General features: G+C 35.8%; 1 protein-coding gene across 2 annotated transcripts; it reads right to left on the bottom strand.

Moving 5' to 3' along the window:
• Positions 1-488: 488 nt before the first annotated feature.
• LOC149559290 (U11/U12 small nuclear ribonucleoprotein) lies at positions 489-6,282 on the bottom strand. Of its 2 annotated transcripts, XR_016365131.1 has the most exons (5): positions 4,208-6,208; positions 3,310-3,424; positions 2,336-2,443; positions 757-2,101; positions 489-660 (listed from the first exon to the last, which is right to left on the bottom strand). XR_016365131.1 is itself a non-coding variant. In XM_089833209.1 (4 exons), exons 1-4 carry the CDS (start codon positions 6,073-6,075, stop codon positions 986-988), a joined length of 3,207 nt encoding a protein of 1,068 aa, XP_089689335.1. In that variant the 5' UTR covers positions 6,076-6,282; the 3' UTR covers positions 489-985. The 2 variants fall into 2 exon arrangements, 1 of the variants encoding a protein (XP_089689335.1); XM_089833209.1 differs by having other exon boundaries at positions 489-2,101; positions 4,208-6,282.
• Positions 6,283-23,385: the final 17,103 nt, after the last annotated feature.

Here is a 23,385-nt window from a genome sequence, read left to right as displayed (position 1 = left end):
TGTCATTTTCCTATATTTTCATGTGTGCCTGACAAGCTAACCTAGAGAGAATTTTCTGTGCTTTATCCCTTGTTGTTTCATATTTGCCAGAAAAATTGCTGAAAAGAATCTGAATTTACTCTAATAGTAGTATATGTAAACCTAAATATTTCTGCCATAAACTAGCCCAAAATGCATGCAGATGGTAATGAAAATTAAAGATGAGGGAACTTTACTAACAGGAAGTTCAAACCATTCTAGTCATTTATTACATTATCTTATGGCTATAATAGTCATATGCAAAGGAAAATTTTAGCAGTATTCAGATTCACAACTGAGAAGTTAAACAACAATAACTGTAAGGGTTGCCATCGACCACTATGAACCTACATGAGTTCAGACAAATGATACCTAGCAAAACTTGTAATGAAGGACTGATAGATATATTCCAAAATAATTAGCAACACAAGAAAATACTTAAAAATCTACACAGGCATTACAAGTTATAATAATTAAAAACCTCAAAGCAAACATATCCATTAATGGAAAAAAAGAAAATTGAATGTGAATTCATTGACAAGGTTCAACAAGACAACCATTTCAGAGACAGGAAATTGAAGGATACATAGAAAGGATACGGATGCAGTCAAAACCTTGAAGCCTCAAAAGGACAGCTCATGACTGCACAATTCGGTTACATAAAATGAGCAAAAGATGGATAGAATGCACATGACTGATAGAAATAATTTTCTAAATGCCATCTGTAGATAAACATACCAGGCATGACAAAGAAATGATCCTTTCTCCTGGTGTCAGCTTATATTTTATTTCAAGATTCTCCAAACCTGTCTTGCTCTCAAAACTAACTACTTGTTTTACTTCTACCATTTACCATGCCATCTGAACCCATATCATTCCTGGTTCTCTTTCATCTCTCAATTTTGCTTCTTGGATTTTGTTCTTAGCTTCCATGAGCCAACTCATGTGACCCACAATGAAAAGTAGTTCAATACCTATCAGTTGAACTGTTTTTCTCAAACTTGCCATCCACGCCCCTTTGTTTTCTTTCATGTGACCTGCTTCTTTGTCTGCTTTCATTTCTGTTCCTGCTTTCACTTCTGTGCCTGCTTTCACTTCTGTGATGAGATCTACTAGAATTCCTTTCTTTGTGCAAATGAATGTCAGGCTTCCTGTCGTGTGATCGACTGTCATATCTAGTTTCCAACCCCTCTAAGAATCTTTTATCCAAAGCAGAGTGAGAACAATGGGAAACATCTTCATCATGGAACAAGTCGGCACTATGATGTTTGTCATTGTCATTGTTATGAGCATGATCATTCCTCATAAGATGCTCTTGCTTATCCATTTTGTTACAATCATCAGAAGAATTTCGTGAAGGCGTATGAGAACTTCTGGATTTGCTAAATCCCATCCTCTCTGGATCCGTCCTATCAGAATTGCTTTTGAAAGATAATCTATCTTTCTTGTTAGAAAAGACCGATTTGTGTTTCATGTCATCTGATCTACTGTCATATCTAGATTCATACCCCTTTACAGATCTTTTGTCCAGATCTGGATCTGTATTATCAGAATTGTTTCTGAAAGATAATCTATCATTTCTTTTAGAGAGAAAGGAATCCAACTTCCTATCATGTGAGCTGCTCTCATATCTAGTTTCATAACCCTGTACCAATTTTTTATCTAAAGCAAAGCCAGAATTATGGGAAACATCGTCATCATAGAGCATGTTGTCTTGATAATGTTTGTCAATGTCATCATCCTGAGCATAATCATTTCCTGTCTGATGCTCATGCTTATACATTTTGTTATGATCATCTTTATAACTATGTGAGGGCATATGAGAACTTCTGGACTTGCCAAATCTCATACTCTCAAGATGCAGATCGATCTTACCTGAATTGCTTCTGAAAGACAGTCCATCGCCCTTGTGAGAAAAGAGGGAATCAGTACTTTCATACTGCTGCTTACTCCCGGTCCCCCTATCTGAAGGAATGGACTCTGTTGCAATTTGTGGTGTTTCAGATGCTCCCTTCACAAAACAACCAATGCCTCCTGCCAACTCAATTTCTTCCATGTGTCCCTCGATTATATCGTGTAGCACCTTTAAAAGAAAAAAACTTTTAAATTAGAAATGTAATTGAATTACTTATTTTGAAAACATTCGAAAATGTATTAAATGTGAAGGTAAATCAGTTAAAAGAATCAAATTCCACAGCAACTATAATACTTTAAATACAACCCAAACAACCAAAGATAGAAAGACTTTGAAAAAGCATCAGAGGTCCTCACTAAAAGTGCCAAAAAAATTAATATATCTCAGAGAAAAATCATCTACCTGTGATGGAGTTCGTTTGACCTTTTTTCCACGATATGACATCCGTCGGCGCCTATAATCTCGTTTCTCAGCTAATAATTCTTCCATGGTTTTATGCTTGTTGGAATTCTACACATGCAGACAATGAGTTCAGTACATATTCAATACAAGCTGTACTAAACAAAGAAAAAAAAACCTAAATGAAGTTGACTAATATAAGTTTTGTGTAGGCACTTGCATTTTGCAAAATATAAAAGTAAATTCTTTTAAATTTATGGAATGCAACATGTGCAAACAAAACAGTTCCAGCAATAAAAATTCAAATAAGCAATAAGTCAACCACAAGAAGATTATCATACATACAAATATGTCCAGGTAATATATAACCATGCACACTTTTATAGCTATTTCAATAAACAAAGAAGGTAAAAGGAACTATCAAGTTAAAACGAATGAAGTGCTATTTCTCAATAAATACACAATGCAGAGGTTACCAAAAGAAAATTTTGAGGTGACAGCCCCGAGTGCAAAAAGACAGGCAGCAATCAGAAAGGTTACAGTTAAAACTTAAGACATTCAGGGTTTAGTGTTTTTAATACACAAGCAAATATCATAATCTAATATAATAAGCCAGTCAAAGAGAAATTTCAAACTCCTAAAAAACAAAAAATTCAGTTGATGAATGATAAAAAAATCAGTAGAACAATGATACAAATTCTAATTTCTCACAGATGGGCATTCTTTTAAATGTTATTTTATCTTACAAACATACATACATTTGACTGAGCAAAGCTTTAACCTGGTAGACTATAATAGTTTTTGTATTAAGCACAGTTCAGGGTTTGATTCTCCTAGAAGTACTTGGAAGCAACAAAGGGTCCTATCTATTTGCCAGTAAAATTGTTTAAAATAGAATCTACACCACAATGCAATATGGGCAGATTAAAAAAACCAGTCAAGAGAACTAACCAGAAGCTAGTTAAAACCAAGACTACCTGATAAGAAGAACGCTGCCAAACAAGGCCATCATGCTCAAGTATTGGCTTATAATCCAATCGCTTTTCTCGCTCAGTAGCAGCCTTCTTCACAGCATTGTCATGTTCAGCTAATCTGCCAAAGTCAGCATAGCCATTAAAGAAGGTAACATAGAGAATAGAGTTTCCTAGAGATTAAACTGCATCACATCAATTCCAATTCCCACCATATAGTGTAACTCTAAAATAGAACATTTACGTGCTACTATTGTCAAATATGGAGAAACCTAGCCACAACCAACTTGAACTATTGTATCACAATAAGTGGCACAACGTTTGGAATTAGATACTGTTTTGCCTAATACCCTCCAGGAAGGAAAAAGTGACACGATAAACAGCTAATTTGTATTTAATAAAGAATAGAAAACTATATGTAATTTAAAACTTTCATTAAATATACAGCTATACTACATGAAAATAAATAACACTCCAGAGTCTCGTACAAATTAGGATCAATAGTCCATTTGAATACTCATATCTGAAGGCAACGTTTACAATATCATGAGTTGTGGCAAATCCTACTCCAGCACAACTAAAAATCTAACTCATACAGGCTATTAAAGCCATTGTGCACATTAGCGGAAGCAAAGCAAAAAAGATGCAACTGCCCAACCTAAAACAACCTGCAATTAAAGTAGAGGACATCTAAGTTCTGTGACCACATAGGGCTTTAATACCCATATAAGCTCGCATTATTCACAACTGCTTATTAAATTAAGATCCGAGTTGCAAGTTCACAAGAAAGGATGATGTTTTGATTTCAGAAGCCACTAGACCAGACATAATGTAAATATGTAACTCTATTTGAAAGTCTGTAGAGGTGCAATGTGGGTGGGCTTGTAAACAAGAAAATACTTACAGCTGAAACTTTGAAAGTCTTCTTGTATGTCTGAGTCCTCTGATTCTTTCTTCCAGAAGAAAACGTTCCTGCAAGGCAGAAACTGCTGCAGCAACCTGAGACACAAATACCCTGCTCTCCAAAATCAGTCCATCCTTTCGTTCAAACTTGTCTCTGTGTCCAACCTCAGAGCTCAAGTCACAACTAAACTTACATGGATCCTCCCCTATGCTTGAAAAAAAATATCCATCCTCATCTGCACCAACGGTTTTGTTTACTATTCCATCAGATTCACCTATAGTGCTCAAGACTTCTGATGAATTTTCTAACAATTTACTAATTGCTTGCTCATTATTGACGGTAAGGCACGAGACTGTGTTACCCACACAGAGAAAAGAATGCCGGAGCATGCCAATTACCAAACCTTTGCCACATGCCTGACCATATAAAATAGACATCTGAGAAGCCAGCCATGTTGTGCTTTCAAGCAGAGCAGGACAGTCAAAACAATCTGATTGCCTGATCGATTCTGTATTGATGCTGTCAACAAATTTGTCCATATCCCACTTATTTTCATCAGAGAAACTTTTCCTCTCTTTCTCTCTCTGATAAATCCCATTTGTTTCACGCAAAATGGCTCTTAGGCAAAGCTTCAAAAGTATAACTATATGCTGGGCCATTGGCAAATCAATTATGATACCATAAGTAGGAGAATTTAAAAGTAACCACCTAACAATCTCAGATTCCTTAATACTCCCTATTCCCATTGCAGCCTCAAGTGCTATGAAGGAGTATCTCAGAGGGAAATCTGTCCATCCTTCAACTTCTCTCCTTAAAGCCCAATATTCAGAAGGAAGGAGTATGACACAATTCGTGTCACATATAACTGAAAGGGAAACGTTGCCAGTTTCATTTTCATTTTCTACACATTCTTTGGCCAGAATCCTGGGTAACACGAAACTTTTTCTAATCTCCCACTGAAATGAATTTACAACACCTGGGGAATCCTTGTAGAAAAAATCACTATCCGAGAAGCCCTCCTCTTCTATGGAAATGAGGGGGTCTGAATTACAGCCTAGCATGTCACTAAACCTTGGGGTTTCAAGTTGAATTAAATCCTTCTCCCATTTTAGGGTTTTAGGATACCTCAGTCTTGACAGAACCTCTGCATCCACCGTTGCAGGAGATGCAGGGCAGGAAAGTGAATGCCGAAAAAGGTGTTCTGGCGGCATTCGATGACAACAATCAAATGGGCATACTGAAAATTCTCGACTCCAATCGGATGGACTATTCAGCTTCAGCAGATTGGTTATTTTCTTAAAGGTTGATTCTGCGTGCGAGATTAAGTCTTTGAAAACCCTAATAGTCTCCTCCATACTAAGGGTATGTAGAATTAGGGAATTTGGATTGTCATTATTTTGGACATCTAAGTTACTTGGGTATCGAGTATTTGAATAGTCTAGGGTTTGGGCATTTAGGTTATTTGGATTTTGGCTGATTAGATTATTTTGATATTGAGTACATGAGTACTGTAAGATTTGGTTATCTGTGTCATTCGTGTTTTGGCCATTTAGGTCATTTCGATTTAGAGAACTTGAGTCATTTTTAGTGGTGACTGAAAATGAACCGCTGGAGGGGACAAAATCTGAATGCACTGAAGTATTTCCAGGAAATGGTTGTGGAAGCATAATTGAATTGTCGTAGTTGTTGAAGCACGGTCTGGGGATAAACGGCGGCAGATTGGCATTAGGGTTGGGGTTTTGAACATACTGATTATTTCCAGATGTTTGCGAATAGTTGTGATTTACATTTACAGGTGCTGGCGACTGGTTTTGAATACGATTTGAATTAGAAGCTGAGCTGAGCATTGCGAAGTTAGGGGGATTCATTGCTGACCTTGTTCCGTTCTGCTAGGCACCAATTTTCCAGAGTTTTCGCACTGCTTTTTTAAATGTATAAGAGCATTGCGAAGGTAGGTGGTTCATGGCTTACCTTGTTCCGTTCCGCTAGGCTCCATTTCTCCAGAGTTCTAGCATTGCTTTTAAATGTATATTCGCGGCTTTCGTGCTTTAAACGTGGTATTTGCGAACGCTCGTACTAACTTCAAATCGTAGTAGCAATTTATTATTACTAATGGCCCGTTTGGTTGCTGGAATACAACCGGAATAGGAATAGGAAATTAGAATATGATTCGTATTTTTTGTTTGGTGCGTGGAATTGGAATAGGGAATAGGAATATGTATTTTCATTTTAGCTCAAAAATGAGTTTTTGTCCATTCCACAAAATACTTGTAATTGAAATTGTTATTCTTGCATTCATTTTAACTTTCTCAAATTTGATTAAATTTTCAAATCCACTTTGACCTAGGGTGAGCGCTGGAACTCTATTTTCAATATTTTCAAATATTTCAACGATTTTCCAATGGCGCCGATTGCATCTTCAAAAATATTTTCAAATGGCACCGATTGCAAGTTAACCCTATTCCAATTTAAGCTTGCATAACCAAATAAGGGATAAACAAGATTGGATTGCATTTTTCCATTCCTATTCTTCATTCTCCATTCTCATTCAAATTTTCTATTCTAATTGTCAATTCCTATGCTTGCAACCAAACGGGATTGTTTTCCAGCCAATGCTTTGGTTTGATAAGGAATGCAAGAGGGCTAGGAGAAACTTAAGGGAGTCAAATAAAACTAACCTTGACATTAAGGCCTACAAATAGATCCTAAAGAAGAAAAAAAACTGATTTTATGTTCACAAGGAGAGAGGAGCTAATTCTTTTGGGCAGAAATAACCCCAAACGTTTTTGGAAAGAACTCCAACCAAGGAGAAAACAAACTGAAAATAATAATATTACTGCCACCCAATGGTTTGAATATGCTAAGAAACTTTATGAACAAGAGGGTGGAGTGGGACGGCGACCTTTGGTTAACGATGATACAAATCTTTTCACTGTGCAAGAGATAGAGGCAGGGATTAAGAAGTTAGGTGGAGGTAAAGCAAAAGCCCTTGTTGCACTCCAAGCAGAATATCTGAAGTGGGGTATGAAAACTCTTACACCGCACATCACTGAAATTTTCAACAAAATTTGCCAAGAAGGGTTTCCGAAAGATTGGACAATCAGCCTTGCAATACCACTTTTTAAGAGTGGTGATGTTAACAATCCCTCCAACTACAGGACTATAATGATCAATCCCCTCTTTGCTAAACTTTTTGGCAGCATGATAGAAACTAGGATCAGCAAATGGGTAGAAGAAAACCATAAACGTGCTAAAGGGCAAGCTGGTTTTAGGCCAAAGCACTCGACAGTGGATCACTGTGTCACTTTGAGACACATTATTGAAAAAGAGAGAGAAAAAGGAAGAGGTATTTTGTTGCTTTGTCGACTTTAAAAAGGCTTTTGACACCATCCTGAGAGACAAGCTTTGGTTTAGGATGGAAGAATTGGGGATTCCTATGCATCTCAGAGCTGCTGCTCATAGGATGTACGAAGAGGTGAAATCAAAACCAGAACTTCAGATGGCATTTTAGAATGTTTTAGGAGCAATATCGAGGTCAAACAGGGCTGCCCTTTATCTCCTACTTTGTTTGGTTTATATATTGACAAATTGGAAGAGTGGTTAAACATGCAAAAGGGTGAAGGCATTCAGCTAGGTGAATTTGTTATAAAGTTGCTCCTATATGCAGACGATCTCATTGTAATTGTCAAATCTACCTGTGGTTTGCAAGATCATCTATCTTCTCTTGAGCGCTTTTGCGAAATGGTGGGGATGCAGGTCAATATCAGCAAGACTAAGGTTATAATTTTTTCTAATAATAAAAAATAGCACCAACATGAATTTTATTACAATGGAAGTGTTCTTGAAGAAGTTGCGGAGTATAAATACCTTGGCATCGATTTCAACAAAAAACTAAGCTGGTCTAGCTGCAAGTATAAAAGGATATTAGGTTGGTGGAAGGCTTTTTATGCTCTTCAAAATAGGTGCCATGAAGCGGAGTTGTGGGATTGGAAAACTATTCAAACCTTGTTCGGTCTTCTTGTGCTGCCAGTTGTTCTTTACTGGTGTGAATTATGGGCTAGCAACACTACTATAGCACAATGGAAACAAATTGAAGGAATCCAAAAGTGCTTGATCACAAGCAAGTTTAAAATCAAAAGCACTGTTCCATATGATATCATGCTAAGTGAAATGGGGGCTGCTCCTATTGAGGCACTTGTTATGGTTCGCCTTTTAAGCTATTTAAAAAGAATCAAAAAAATGGAAGAGGATAGATGGCCTAAAGTTGTCTTTAGTGACACAGAGTGAAAAAGGACATGGATGCAAAAAAACATCAAATGGATGAGTAAATGGAATAATCAATTCATTATGTGCCTCACAAATAGTAAAGAAATAAAGGTCTTTGTCATGGAAAAATTCTACAAGAGAAATTGGGGAAGCGAGATCGGAAGGAAGAAATTATATTATATAAATGAGTTCAACCCTGCTTGTGATCAACTCCAAAAAGCATACATAGGAGCCAACATTTCTTGGAGGGCTAAAATTCTTATTGCTCAGCTTGAGAACCAACTCTCAGCAACTTCGTTGTGAGATCAGACGTTGGAAGAGGCCAAAGGAGGCTTGGGAAGAGAGAATTTGTAGATTCTGCAATTTTGGGAAAGTGGAAACTGAACAACACTTTACTTTAGAATGTGAGGCCTATAAGAGTAGTAGAGATAAATTTGTGGACACTATATGTGATAGTTCTTGGCATAACCTATTCAACAAAGAGTACATTGAGCAATTGGGTGGACTCATCATCATCCTGCACAAGCTGCGAACATTGCTACTTAAGTCTGCTTGAGTTGTCTTGCTGTCCCATAGGCTATTTTTAGCCTCGTGGATGTTAAAATTTTATCTATCTATCTTATGGAGTGCAATGAGAAAATCAAATGGGTGTGAAGGAAAATGAAGGAAAGTAGCAATTTATTATGGAGTGCAATGAGAAAATCGAAGGGGTGTGAAGGAAAATGGAGGAAAAATAAGGGTGCGGTCCTATGAGGGGCACTACACAATCTATTTTTATGGAGCGGGTGGTCCCATGAAACCAAAAAATGATTTTCTATAAGATTAATTAGAATCTTCTCCTAAATAATAGCAACCCCTACAAAGCTGACGGGCTAGAAATTGCTCCACCAAGTTAAGTTTTTCTTTTGCCACTTGTTAATCATATACCAATTTCTATTTTTTTATCGATAATTTTTTAAACTATTTTTATTTATTTAGTAAGTGAATCAAATATGTTAAATAAAAATAATTCATGAGACCACCCGCTTCCGTAAATTATGGGGCTTAAACTTTTCAAGAATAACTTCACTACAAATTCATGGGACCTACCGCTTTAAAATAATCCTAAAAATTATCTAGAACACCCACTAAATTTTTTTAGGAAGCCCCTCCATGGGACCACACCCTATCTTTTTAGATTCTATTATCAATATATTCTTATACAAGCATTGTACACATTTTGTGCAATATGTGGTTGATAATTTAAAAAATTTAAAATATAATCTTATGTGAGCAAATTATATTATTAATAATTTTCAATTTAAATAACATAATATTTACTAAAATATTTTAAATAGATTAATAAATATTATTTATTTAAATTCAATTATCAAACATGAAAAAAAATCAATTAAAAAATTCTATTAAAAAAATCTTTATGAAAAATTAATAAGAGAAATACAAATATATATATATATATATATATATATATATATATATATATATATATATATATATATATATATGAAAAATAACGACATATCTAACAAATATTCTATTGACTAAATAAATTATAGAAACTAAAAACAATATTTAAAAAAAAATCTAAACTAATATAAAAATAAATTAAAATAATTTAAAAACTAAAACCTAAATCAATTTTAAAAATCAAAAGTTAAATATATACAATCACAATATGAGCTAATGTGGAGTTCGCAAGTAATTGTTTTTTAAATAAATGGGAAAATAAAAACAATAGTTAAAAATGAAGATTTTAAATATAATCTTATGTGAGCGAATTAGATTATTAATAATTTTCAATTTATATTACATAACATTTACTAATATCTTTAAATTAATTAATAAATATTATTTATTTAAACTCAATTTATCAAATATGAAAAAAATCATTTAAAAAAAATCCATCACAAAATCTATTAGGAAAAAATAATAAGAGAAATAGAAAAAATAATGTAGAGAAGAAGTTATTTTTTTAAAAATAAATAGAAAAAGAAAAATAATAGGTAAAAGAGGAGATAACAACTAATAAATATCAAAACAAGAGTTAAAAGTGGAGTGAGATAAAAACTGGTCAGTAAATAATTAAGGGGAAGGATTTACAATTTTCTAGTTAATTGACAACTTTTCTGTCAAAAATTCTATTTCCAGGAACAAAGTTCCCACAAATAGCCTAGTGGCTAAATTATCAACTAAAATATAAAAAGTTGCTTGCATTAAAAGTTTTATTATGGTTTAGCTAAATGAAAAAATGGCTATGTTCTTATATTCACTTTTGACTTGCCTGCTTGAAGAAATATTGTCTCAATTAGAAGGGCAAATAATTCATGGTCATTCTACAACAACTATGTAAGGAAATATGCAAATTACAATTGTTTCAGGTTTCTAGGAAACCTTCCACAGCCATCCACAGGGATTTTTGTTCCCTCATCTTTAGGGGTGTCTAATAAGCTTGTTATTACTGCATCGAACCTTGTAGTAGAGAGTTAGCAAAAGAATACAAAAAATGTTGCTTACAAAGGAAACATAGTAGAGATAGCCAATGATGGTTGGTAGGTAGTTAGGGGTCAGAAGGAGAAGCATTTCCTAAAAGCTCAAGGAAAGTTAATGGTGAATGGTAATGGATTGGTAAAAGCAATAATCGCATGTAGATGATCCCCATATCTCACAAGACCCCATGTTTGCCTATGGGCAAGTCATATTCCATTAGGGAACTATTGGATATTGGGAAAGATTCCTAATAGATTTTTGCTCGTTACTCTAGCTTGTGGTTTGACATTAATATTTTTTCATTGATGTTAACATGTGTGTTAGACAATAAGTGTTCTTGAGTTGACTTTTGTACTTAATCATTTTGATGAAGACATAATTTTGAGGATAAGGACATGTGTAGCTAAGATCATATTTTCAAGAATGTGTTGAGATGATAAATATGTCATCACAAGTATTAATGTTGTCATTTGCAAGAGTTATAGTGAAATTATCAAAGATTGGTTGAAGACAATTTTTTCTTATGAATTGTTATGAAAACTACTTTAGTATTTTATTAGGAAAGCTTCAATGGAGTTGAATCATTATATGTGAAGCTAGTGATGTTATTCAAATGTGGATATGCACTACTGAATTTTATTTGTGCATCAAAGATCTAGATGATAGATTCTTCTTTACATAGGTGACAATGAAATGTTTCTTGGTCGACTCAATCAAGAAATGTGTTTCTTTGATTAATGATTTTAATTGTTGTTGTGGCAACATCTTAGTTAATGCTTGTATTGGACAATGTGATTTATTTTGAACTAATGACTCTTACTATGTTGAGGTAATGAAGAGTTATGGACTTGTATTTGAGAAAGGAATTATTTGGTGAATTGGACATGAGAGGCATGTGAGTATGTTGTGATGATGATGTGAAGCTAAGATTATAAATATGGATGTGGTGAAAGATTGTGATACAAAGGAAAGTAAGTGGTCTAATATTAGAGACCTTGAGAAGAGGATTGAATGGAATTGAATAGAGTTCATGTACTTTATTGGAATTGTATTTGCATAGTTGATACTATCAATTAGTTCACTTTTTCAGTGGATTATAGTCCACCTTTTGGGTTGTTTCCTAGATAAGGGTTGTTGCCCTCATTTTAGATAGATTGTTGTCCAAATCAGAGTTGCTCCTCTTTTAGTATTTGACCAATGAACTCCAGCTGAATGCTTGAATGTTTATGCATTCTTGATCAACCTTTCATAGGGTTTTATATGTGTTAGTACATTATCTAGTGGGTTTAATCCCCACTGTGGTTGTTCTCCTTACAGGTGTCCATGTCAAAAAAATTGGTGTTATGTGTTATGGTGTCATTTCTTGTTCATTGTATTTTATTATTTATATATATATTATGGTGAATGGTGTAAGTTTTTGATATTTTCGCAACTAAAACACCCCCTTGTCACCCCTCTTATACATTGCTAGTCCTAGCAATTGGTATTAGAGTTGTTTGGTCCTCTTTTGGAAGCTTGATTTCATCACAAGATTTATAATGAGTTATAAAGAATGATAGTCCAAATTTTGATGGAACTAACTATGCCCTATGTAAAGGAAGGATGATGACATATCTAATCGATATAGGAATAGAGTATTGGACTATTACAAAGAATTTTTATGGCCCTCTTGAAAATCTCGACAATGCATGTAAAGTTGATATGAAGTAATTCTTCCGCAACACACAAATCAGTCTACTTGGTGGGGGTGTAGGAAGGATAGGGCAAGGCGAAATTTGTTCGATTTATATGCCCCAAGTTCTTTCTATATAGTTCCATAGGAAAGCTTTGCTTCTATTTGGAAGGCCTTACCCTGCTAATGAGACTACTCCTACCCAACCTTACTATTCTAAGGGGAAGGTCTTACCCTAACTATTTGATAGGGCTATAGACTCCTACCTAGGGGATGGAATGGAGAAACTACTAATGATGCAAAAGCTCAAGGAAGGGATAGGCCCATAGAATAATATGTTTCTTGCCCTACAAACAAAATGGTTTGGAGGCATGGACCCATACTGTAGTCAGGCAACCCTAGAGAGATAAAACTTACCAGAAGGTGGTACACATGCTCCTCTTTTGATTCCCTAGACCTACCCCTACTATGACAAAGGGTAAGGGCCTTAAAGGGAAATACACCCCCTACCCCTAATATTCGCAAGGGGCCAAGGTAGGATGGTAGGCCCCTACTATTTTGTGGGCCATGATTGCTAAGGAGGTACTATTCAATGCCTTAATTAATCCTAAATTTATAGATGTTATGGACTTTATAACTAGTAATGAAGTATGGATGAAATTGGAAGCACTTTATAAACAAGACAAATATGTGAAGTAAGCCAAGCTACAAAGTTTACAAGGAAATATGAAATCCATTAGGATGAGTGAAGATGAAATAATTAAGACCTATGTGTAAAAGATAACAAAGATTGTATGTGGAATCAAATGTGTTGGTGGAACCATTACCAAAGATTAGATTTTATCCAAGATGTCGAGATCCTTGTCATCATCCATTGATTCCAAAGTTGTAACTAGTGAGGAGATCATATTTATTTATATTGTGACAAGAGATACATTGGTTGGTAAATTATATGCTTATAAAAAGAATAAATTAATTGTTGCTTGACCTAAAGTTTAATCTAAATTTGTATCTATTATTTATAAGGATAAGAAAAATATTGATTATGAATTTTCTACAAGTCATGGAAGATTGGGTAGATATGTTAAGGAATGGGAAAAGGTTCAGGAAGAAGAAGAAGATGATGAATGAGCTAAAAGTCTTGATTTCCAAAAGGATACCTAGAGGTGAAGGTAAGTATGAAAGAAAGTTACCCTGAAATATTGTTCATGTAAGAATATTGGTAATTATTGTCACAAATTTGTGTACCCTTGTCCAAATTTTTTACCTAAAGACAACCTTGTGAAACATGGAAACAACCTCCAAGTTGTGGAATTGAACTCTGAGGTTTCAAGTCTTCAGAGAAGGCCAAATTCATTTGCTATTAGGGTGCACCTAAAATACTCTTGACGAGAAAAGGGAGAAGGAGATGCAAGAAACAAAATCTACCTAATCTATTCTAAGGAGGTGATGCACCAAAATAAAATGTTCAAACCAATCTCTGCCCATATATGCACTTTTGAACCATCATGACACCAAAAGATATATACATCCAAACTTGTTTTAATCAAATAATCAGATGCAGATCAGAAAACCCAAATAAATGACACAAGGAAGAAGAGAATTCACTTATATATCATTTATAGGCCAAAAAGAGACACAATCATGCAAGATTGTAGATATCCACAATACACCAATGAGAGGCAAATAGTTATTGCACAATACATCAATGGATGAAGGAGATGAGGCAGAATCTCATACAGTTTAGAGGAAAAGGGGAATTACAATGTGAAGCTAGATAAAAAAATGCCAAAGAAATAGAGAGGGTCTAACTTTTACAAAATTTGCCTTTATAGCTCAAGCATAGCTGAGATACAACCTTGAGTCAAACTCCAACAACAATTCCAGAGTACAATAAATGAATATCAGAGTGAAATTTGACCTTAAAATCAACTTGTTGTAGTGAAGTGACAGGAAGGGCCAAAGAAAGAATTTGGCAGCTAAAAAGATCATCATTATTTCCGAAACCATTGAATAGGCATGGAGGGGAATCATCATTGGCATTACAAAGACCAAAGAGCCTCTTTTGCATTAATGAGTAGTCCTGGTAATGTTTCATGGCCACAATAAATCCACTTGTGCTATTGTCAAAGAACACAGGATGGGATAACATGCAATGTTAACCCACTGCAAAAATCATAGAGTTGACCCATGTGGGATAAATCAGATTTTCCCAAATAATGATGATCGTAGATGTAGATCTCTTTGTTTGAATTAGATGGTTTAGATGCCGCAAGAAAATCCCCAATGCTTGATTAAAACATAGCCCTTGATCAAGATGTTCTTTATATCAAATGGACAACTAGGATGAAGCAAGGAATCTCCAAAGATGCATCTAAATCTAATGACCATTGCATCTTCGTAAAAGGCCTAAGTAATGGTGCAAAAATACAAAAGCCATTAGATCAAAAACATTCGAGCAAGACAAAGATCCACCACTTGGCACTAATTCATTTATTGGCACATTTCCCAATACTCAGTTGAAGGAGCAGCATGCAATTCATGATTTTTTGGAAGCAAGAAAGGTCACTCCCCAAAATAGCAAAAGTACTTAATGCAAAATGTTAACCCTGGCAAAAAACGTGTGTTAACGTGCAACTTGACACATGAAGGAAAAAATGAGCCAACTCAGTCAATGAAGGAATTTAATTAGCTCAACACATGAAAAAACTAAGCCAACTCAGCTTATGAAGAGACCGAGTTAACACGAAAGTTAACACCAACCAAATTGCATGTTAACCCACATCAAAGAAATAAGCCCATTAAAGATCTCTCAAATCGGTTATCGATGATGGGCTAAATGGGGGTAGAAATAGCCAACATTTTTGGTGACTCAACGAGATGCTTGCCTACTAAGCATAGATCAGTGGCCTTAAGCAATCCATTGAGCATAGAGTCACCAACAAGAAACAATGTGTTATCTCACCTGCAACTTCACAAAATCTGTAACCAAAAAAAAACAAAAAAACTCCAGGGAGCTCCGAAAAGGCTCAGAACAACTCCAAGCAAGAAAGATGTGCTTGTGCACTTATTGGAAATCAAGAAAACAACTCTAATATGTACAAAAAGCCTTTAACCTCCTCTAAAAGAAAGATTTAACGTGAATCCCATTGACTGGAATTGGGAGAACTTCACCATCAGGCATGGATAGCTGAAAAGCATTGGCCTCTTGGCAACTGGTGATAATATATGGGCCACTCCACATAGCATCAAATTTGGAGTGCCTACCTGGCTTGTCTTTATTAGCGTCCCACTTGAGAACAAGGTCTCCTTTAAAGATTCTAGCTGTAACCTTCTTGTCAAAGCTTCTTTTGACCTATTATTGATGTACCTCAAGTGTATGCATAGCTTGCTGCTTTTTTTTTTTTCCCTCCAGTTCCATTATTTGAGCCAACCTGATTGTCATAGCATCATCATCAACTAGCTCCAATTGATGAGCTAATTCAAGAGAGGGAAACTCAAGTGAAATAGGAAGCCTTACTTCCCTTCCATATACTAACGTGAAAGGCAAGTTCCCAATTGCTCTCTTGGGTGTGATTCTGTCGGCCCAAAGGGCAGTCTTCAACTTAGCATGCCAACACATTTGATAGTCTTCAATTTTCATCTTCATTATTCTGATGAGGTTCTTATTAGAGGATTATACCAAGCCATTCCCTTGGGGATCATAATTTGAGGAATTGCTTAAATATATTCCATATTCTAGAGCCCAAGAGCATATATGAGTTCCAACAAAAGATTTGGCATTATTTGATATGATGGTTCAAGGGACATCGAATCTGGTTACTATCCCATCAAGGAACTCAATCACTGAAGTGTCTGCTACATCTTTCAAAGCTACCGCTTCTATCCATCTCATGAAATAATTTGTGGCTACCAAGATCCATTTGTGATCAACACTAAAGGGTGGGTTTATTGGACCAATAAAATCTAAATCCCATTGAGCAAAGGGCTGGTCAACTTGGATGGGATGGAGAGGAAGGGCAGCCAATCTTTTCTTTCTTGAGAAGAAAGCACATTTCTCACATTTCCTCACCCACTTGTGGCAATCATTGAAAAGAGTTGGCCAATAATAACCAGCCCTCATTATCTTCATTGTTGTAACCCTAGCTGAGAAATGACCACCATTAGGCCCATCATGGAACTCTTTTAATAGCCTACTGATTTGATCTATTTTGATAGACCTCAATAGGACTTCATTAGAATCCTTCCTAAATAGTATTCCATCCACAAAGATATAAGGGATAGACTACAATCTGAACTGTGTTCTCTTAGCTCTATTCAGGCCTTGTGGATATCTTCCCTTTACCAAGAAAGTAGTCATATTGTGCAACCAATCATTTTGATTTTCATTCTTTGTTGGTTGCTCATCCTATATTAAGAGGGTAGCCTCCTCGGGTGTCTCAAAAGAGGAGACCATTTGCTCACACAATCCGTTGCCTCTCACAAGTTTGGTGATCCTAATATCAATGTCATATTCCATGACTTTTGTGATCCACCTAGCTCTCTTTTCATTGATGTATTTGTTCAACAGGAACTCCTTTATACTTGCATGTGGAACCAAGAGCTGAACCTTGTTATGAGACAAAATATGTCTGAATTTTTTGAGAGCCCTTAAAAAAACAAGGACTTGCTTCTCTACATAGTTGTATCTTCTTTCATAATCCTTAAGCCCCTCACTAAAGAAAGCAATGGGCTGCTCCAAATTCTCATCATTTAGCTATGTTAGAATAGCAATATACTTGACTCTCCTCCAAAGGAATAAAGGATGAAGTCTCTATCAAACTTGGGGTTGACAAGAGTGGGAGCTGATGCAATTGATTTGTTGATCTCTTCAAAACTAGCCTTCCCTTCTTTGGTCCAAGTGAACACCAAGTTCTTCTTCAACATAGCTATGAGAGGCTTCACCATGGAGGCAAGATCAAGAATGAAGCTTCTTACAAAGTTGATCCTGCCAAGAAAGCTCTGCAATCCTTTCTTATGATTAGGAAGTGGGAGAGAGAGAATTTCTTCTACTCTCTTTGGATCTATCGTTAACCCATTTCTTGATACAATATGTCCTAGGAGCTTTCCCTGGTTGGTGGTAAACACACACTTCTTGGGATTTAGGGACATGCCATACTCTCTGCATCCTTCAAATACCTATCTCAAATGATCAAAATGATATGTTGCATGTTTTGAGAAGATAGTTATATCATCAAGATAGACTAGCACAAAATTTTCCAACACACCCTTGAAGGCCATCTCCATTGCCTTATGAAATGTGGCACTTGCATTGGTTAGTCCAAATGACATCTTACAATAAGCATAGGTACCCTATTTGGTAGTGAATGTTGTCTTATATCTGTTTAACTCTTGAACTAACACCTGATTATAGCTTGAAAAACCATCTAAGAAAACCTTTCTGAGCCACTAACCTTGGACAGAATTTGTTCCATAGAAGGAAGGGGATGGTGATCTTTAAGAGAAGCCTTATTAAGGTCCCTAAAATCTACACATAGTCTGATCTCTCCATTATTCTTTCTAACAAGAACAAGATTGGCTACCCATGAAGAGTACTTAATAGGAAAAATGATATTGGCTTCTATAAGTTTGGATAGTTCCTATCTCATTAAGGTTTCAATCTTTGGGTTAACTGGTCTTTGCTTTTGCCTAATAGGCTTTGCATCATGGTTTAAATCTATGGTATACTGAAATAGACTTGGGTTAAAACCCTATAAGTCTTCATATGTCCAAGCAATAGAATCATTGAATTCTTGACATAAATTAATAAAAATTTCTTGTTCAACATCAGTGCATACCTTTCCCAAGTTAAGAGTCCTTCCATCATCAATAGTGACAGGTGTGTAGTCATCCCTCTTTGCGTTCAAGTCTGAACCTTTGCCTCTTGCCTGATCATTAGAGTAAAAAATGCCTTCTAAGATGACTAGAACTTTAGGCAATTTGTTGGAGTTCAGGTTCATAATCTAATCCCCATACTGACTTTGTAGCTTGAACTAGCTTCTAACAAAGAACTCAACTTCATTGTGCAAGAAATTGATAGTTTGCACCTTAAAATCGAACACTTGCCAATTTGTGCAATTGTCTGGGACAGTAAGCCTTACAACAATTCTGATTTGTTCCTTCTTTTCATTAGCAATATGCTCTGGTATATCATAATGAGCACCAATGGCTACAAGCCTATTAAAATGTTTATTTTTATTTCTTGGACACTCTAAATATTGAAAGCCTCAATTCCTTCAAGTAGATCCCAAACTCTATGTTTGTATGATTTGAGAAGGTTGTTCTTTGTGACATTCTAATTTCTGATTTGATTAACAACCAATTCACTATCTCCAAATACTTTTGAAATCTTGATACCTCTCCTTTGTGCCAATTGGAGACCTTGGATTAGAGCTTCATACTCTGCCACATTATTAGTGCAGTTGAATTGGAGTTTATATGAAAAATAGTATTTCTCCAAATTAGGTGAAACTAACATTACACCAGCACCTATACCATTTTTGTTTCTTGAGCCATCGACGAACATACTCCACAATCCATTCATACATTCTTTTATTTTCATGAGATTAGACATACTCAAATATGCAATATGTCCCAAGACCTATCTCTACAACCTCCCGTATTGGATCAAATTGATAAGCAACAACCCACTCATCCAAAAGGTAATAGGGCACCTCTACTAAGGAAGTATCATGTTCATGAGTTATGCATTCCTCATCTTCCTCCCAAATTGTGCAATTCATGTTTATGGGGTTGGGAGTATAAGTTTCTATATGGTTAAGGGCTAAAGGCTCTTCTCTTAGGGAGGCTTTTGTCCCATATCTTGTTTTGAAGAACATATAGGACCAATCTGAGGCAATATAACCACCTATCTATGTAGTAAAGTCCCTAGAAAAGTAAATAGAAAAATATGGATCAACTTTAGCTACTGATATGTCTAGTGTGACAGTACAACTAGGGCATGCATGTAATGCCATTTCTACATGTTTTAGGATTCCTACTATCTTAACAGAGCTACCATCCAACTAAAGTACTTCCCTAACCATTGGCTCATACTTAATATCAAGGAGGTCAGCTATACATTTAGGCATCACATAACTACTAGCTCCAGAATCAATCATGCAATTATGAACTAGTTTGTCCCCTACAATGAAAGATACATAAAAGGGAGGAGGTTTAATTTTCTTACTTGTATCTCCTTCCTTTGTTGGTTGTACCAAACTTGTTGCATCATCCATGGTAGCTGGTTTGGTTTGTACCCTTAGAGTCTTTAATTCTTGTTGTAGAAATTCTAATTGAGATGGCACTGAAAGAACATCCCACATAGGGACACCAATATTGGTCCTTTTCATTTGATCTACAATGTTGAGAAGGGTGTATGTTGACCTGGCTAGAACCTTAGTGACCATGGGGTCTGGTATATGAATGGGAGCAGGATGTGGCTCTTTAGTCTTTTTGTTGTTCTAATTTTATAATGGAGCAGCAACATTGTGTGGCACATTTGCACTTATGGCATGTGGGATAGCCTTAGCAGCCTTATTTGATGAAGAGGATGGAGCCTCCTCTATAGCTCTCCTTTTGCTTCTAGTATTATGAGTTATGGCATCATAGTTATCATGGTTGGCATGACAATGCTCCTCTAGCTAATGGTTCATGAAGGAACAATCACCTTGCTACTGTAGATGAGAAGCATCAGTAGATTGACCAACACTATATTGTCATCCTATTATTAGATCCTATGTAGTTGCTGCTAGGAAAGATTCTACCTTTTGGCACATAGAAAAACCATATGAATAATTACAAGAAGGACAAAAGTCTTGATCTTGAGCCAAATTGTTCTGAGGGACTAAAGCCCTGTTGAGGTTTGTATTTGCATTTGCAACAAAGGGATTACCATTAGGCCTATTCTGATTATGTGGGGCATAACCTTGATTTTGATTTGGAGGTCTATATGTAGGGTTTTGATAATAAGGTTGAGGAGGCTTATTCACTTAAGTATGTTGTCTCTCCAAAGTCACCACTTTATTGCTCACCTTTTGAATCATAGAGAAACTATCCTTCAACTTCTTATCTTGAATTTCCAACTTTTGTCCAATCTCTTGCATTAAGGCGTTCAACTCTCTTAGCTTACTAGATGATGTGGAAGCTTGAGGGGTCAAACAAGAGGTTGTGATGTGCAGGATGTGGGAATAGGGGTTGTCACTGGCTGATAATTTGGCATATCAAGGAAGAAAGGCATATGAGGTTTTGGAGATTGCTTTCCTCCTTGTATTAGGATATTTTCTACCTTTATTACTATGTCATAAGGAATTGGTAATATATCTCCTCCCATAGTTTGGTTTGTAGTGGCAATATCACTATTAAAGGTTTGAGGTAATGCGAGAAGGCATTACTAGGGGCAGGCTTTACTGAAGTAGGTGTTTTATCCCATGTCTTTTGGATTCTAAAGTTGAAATCAGTCATATATTCATGGGGGGCTCTTTTTATAGTGGTTAATTGTTCTAAAAGTGAGAGGTGGTTACTTTTATTTTCAAAGTGCTTGCATAGGGCTGCTCTTAACCCATCCCAATCAATAATAGAGTTATGAGCCAAACCCCTATACTATTGAAGTGCTTTCCCTTTTAAAGATGAAGCTAGAAGCCCAACTGCGACATCATCCTCTGTAATACCATAGATATTGCAGGCATTTGCAACCTCTTGAATGTGTTTTAAGGGAGAGATAGAAGTTTCACTAGTGAAATTTGGTATACTTTTGAGAGTTGAACTTGGTATGTTATGTCTTTGAGCTAGCAATAGGGGACTTCCACCATTAAAAGTGGCAAAAGCATGAGCTCTAGGCTATGTCATATAAGCAAGTGATCTATTGACATGAGCTGATGGTATTCTAGATTGAGTTCTAACAACAAGGGGAGTGGAAATGCATCTTGCAAGGGTATGTGTTTCCTCTATACTCTTGACTATTGATAAAGACAATATAGTCTTCTTCCTTCTAGGATTTGAAAATGAAAGCTCTTGATGCTGAAATTTACCTCTAGAAGATGCCCTTGTTTCAGCTTTGGACATGAATTACTTCAACTTTGGTCTAGAAACTAGATATGAAGGGTGTAGAGTCACCAAGTGCTTTGTAGAAATGAGCCTCTTGAAGGCCTAGAATACTAAGAGCAACATTATTTCCTCGGCATCAACTTGAAAATCTTCTCTTTTGATGCTAGTAGACTTGAAATTTTCTTGAATAGAGTCCCACTAAGCATGCCAAAAACTGCTATCACAAAAATTTGCACCCTTGTCCAAAGTTTTTACCGAAGGAAAAACTTGTGAAACATGGAAATAACCTCCAACCTATGGGACTTGAACTATGAGGTTGAGTCTCTAGAGAAGGCTAGATTCCTTTGCTATCAAGGTGCACCTAAACTACTCTTGAGAGGAAAAGGGAGAAGGAGATGAAAGAAACAAAATCTACCTAGTCTATTTTAAGGAGGTGATGCACCAAAATAAAATATTCAAACTAATCTTTTCCCATATATGCACTTTTGAACCATCGTGAAATTAAAAGATATACACATCTAGACTTGTTTTAATCGAACAATCACATGCAAATCAGAAAACCCAAATAAATGACACAAGGAAGAAGAGAATTCACTTATATATCACTTATAGGCCAAAAAGAGATACAACCATGCAAGATTGTACATATCCACAATACACCAATGAGAGGAAAATAGTTCTTATAGAATACATCAATGGATGAAGGAGATGAGGCAGAATGTCATACAGTTCAAAGGAAAAGGGGATTTATAGTGGAAAGCCAGAGAAAAAATGCCAGAGAAACAAAGAGGGTCTAACCTTTACAAAATTTACAAAATTTTCCTTCATAGCTCAGGCATAACTAAGATACAACCTTGAGTCAAACTCCAACAAAAATTACATAGTACAATAAATGAATAACATAGTAAAATTTGACCTTGAAATCAACTTGTTGTAGTGAAGTGACAGGAAGGACCAAAGAAAGAATTTGGCTGCTAAAAAGATCACCATTATTTCTAAAACCATTGAGTAGGCATGGAGGGGAATCATCATTGGCATTACAAAGCCCAAAGATCCTCTTTTGCATTAAACAAGTAGTCCTGGTAATGTGTCATGGCCACAAAAAATCCACTCATGTTGCTATCAAAAAACATAGGATGAGATAACATGCAATGTTAACCCACTACGAAAATCATACAGTTGACCCATGTAGGATAAATTAGGTCTACCCAAAAAATGATGACCGTAGATGTAGATCTCTTTGTTTCAATTAGATGGCTTAGATGCTGCAGGAAAATCCCCAACGCTTGATTAAAACATAGCCCTTGATCAAGATTTTCTTTATATCAAATGGATGGTTGAGATGAAGCAAGGAATCTCCAAAGATGCATCTAAATCTAACAACCGTCGTATCTTCGTAAAAAGCCTAAGTAATGGTGCAAAAATATGAGAGCCATTAGATCAAAAACATCCCAGCAAGACAAAGATCCACCACTTGGAACTAATTAATTTATTGGCACATTTCGCAATATGTGGTTGAAGGAGTAGCATGCAATTTCATGATTTTGCAAAAGCAAGAAAGGTCACTCCCCAAAATAGTAAAATTAGTTAATGCAATGTTAACCCCGATAGAAAACATGTGTTAACACCCAACTCGGCACATGAAGGAAAAATGAGCTAACTTGGTCAA

This window comes from Cupressus sempervirens, chromosome 5 (assembly GCF_028749045.1).
Source record: "Cupressus sempervirens isolate cs-2001-9-10 chromosome 5, ASM2874904v1, whole genome shotgun sequence".
Classification (NCBI taxonomy): Eukaryota; Viridiplantae; Streptophyta; class Pinopsida; order Cupressales; family Cupressaceae; genus Cupressus; species Cupressus sempervirens.
The sequence above is the reverse complement of the archived record's forward strand: the minus strand, read 5'-3'. Positions and strand labels throughout refer to the sequence as shown.

What these genes read in the sequence shown, in the direction of transcription:
- LOC149559290 (XM_089833209.1), bottom strand. Translation starts at nt 6,075, where the DNA reads ATGAATCCCCCTAACTTCGCAATGCTCAGCTCAGCTTCTAATTCAAAT. An exon ending in AGACTTTCAAAGTTTCAGCT is followed by an intron (nt 3,425 to 4,207) that starts GTAAGTATTTTC and finishes TGACTTTGGCAG; the next exon opens with ATTAGCTGAACATGACAATG. An exon ending in TCAAACGAACTCCATCACAG is followed by an intron (nt 2,102 to 2,335) that starts GTAGATGATTTT and finishes TTTCTTTTAAAG; the next exon opens with GTGCTACACGATATAATCGA.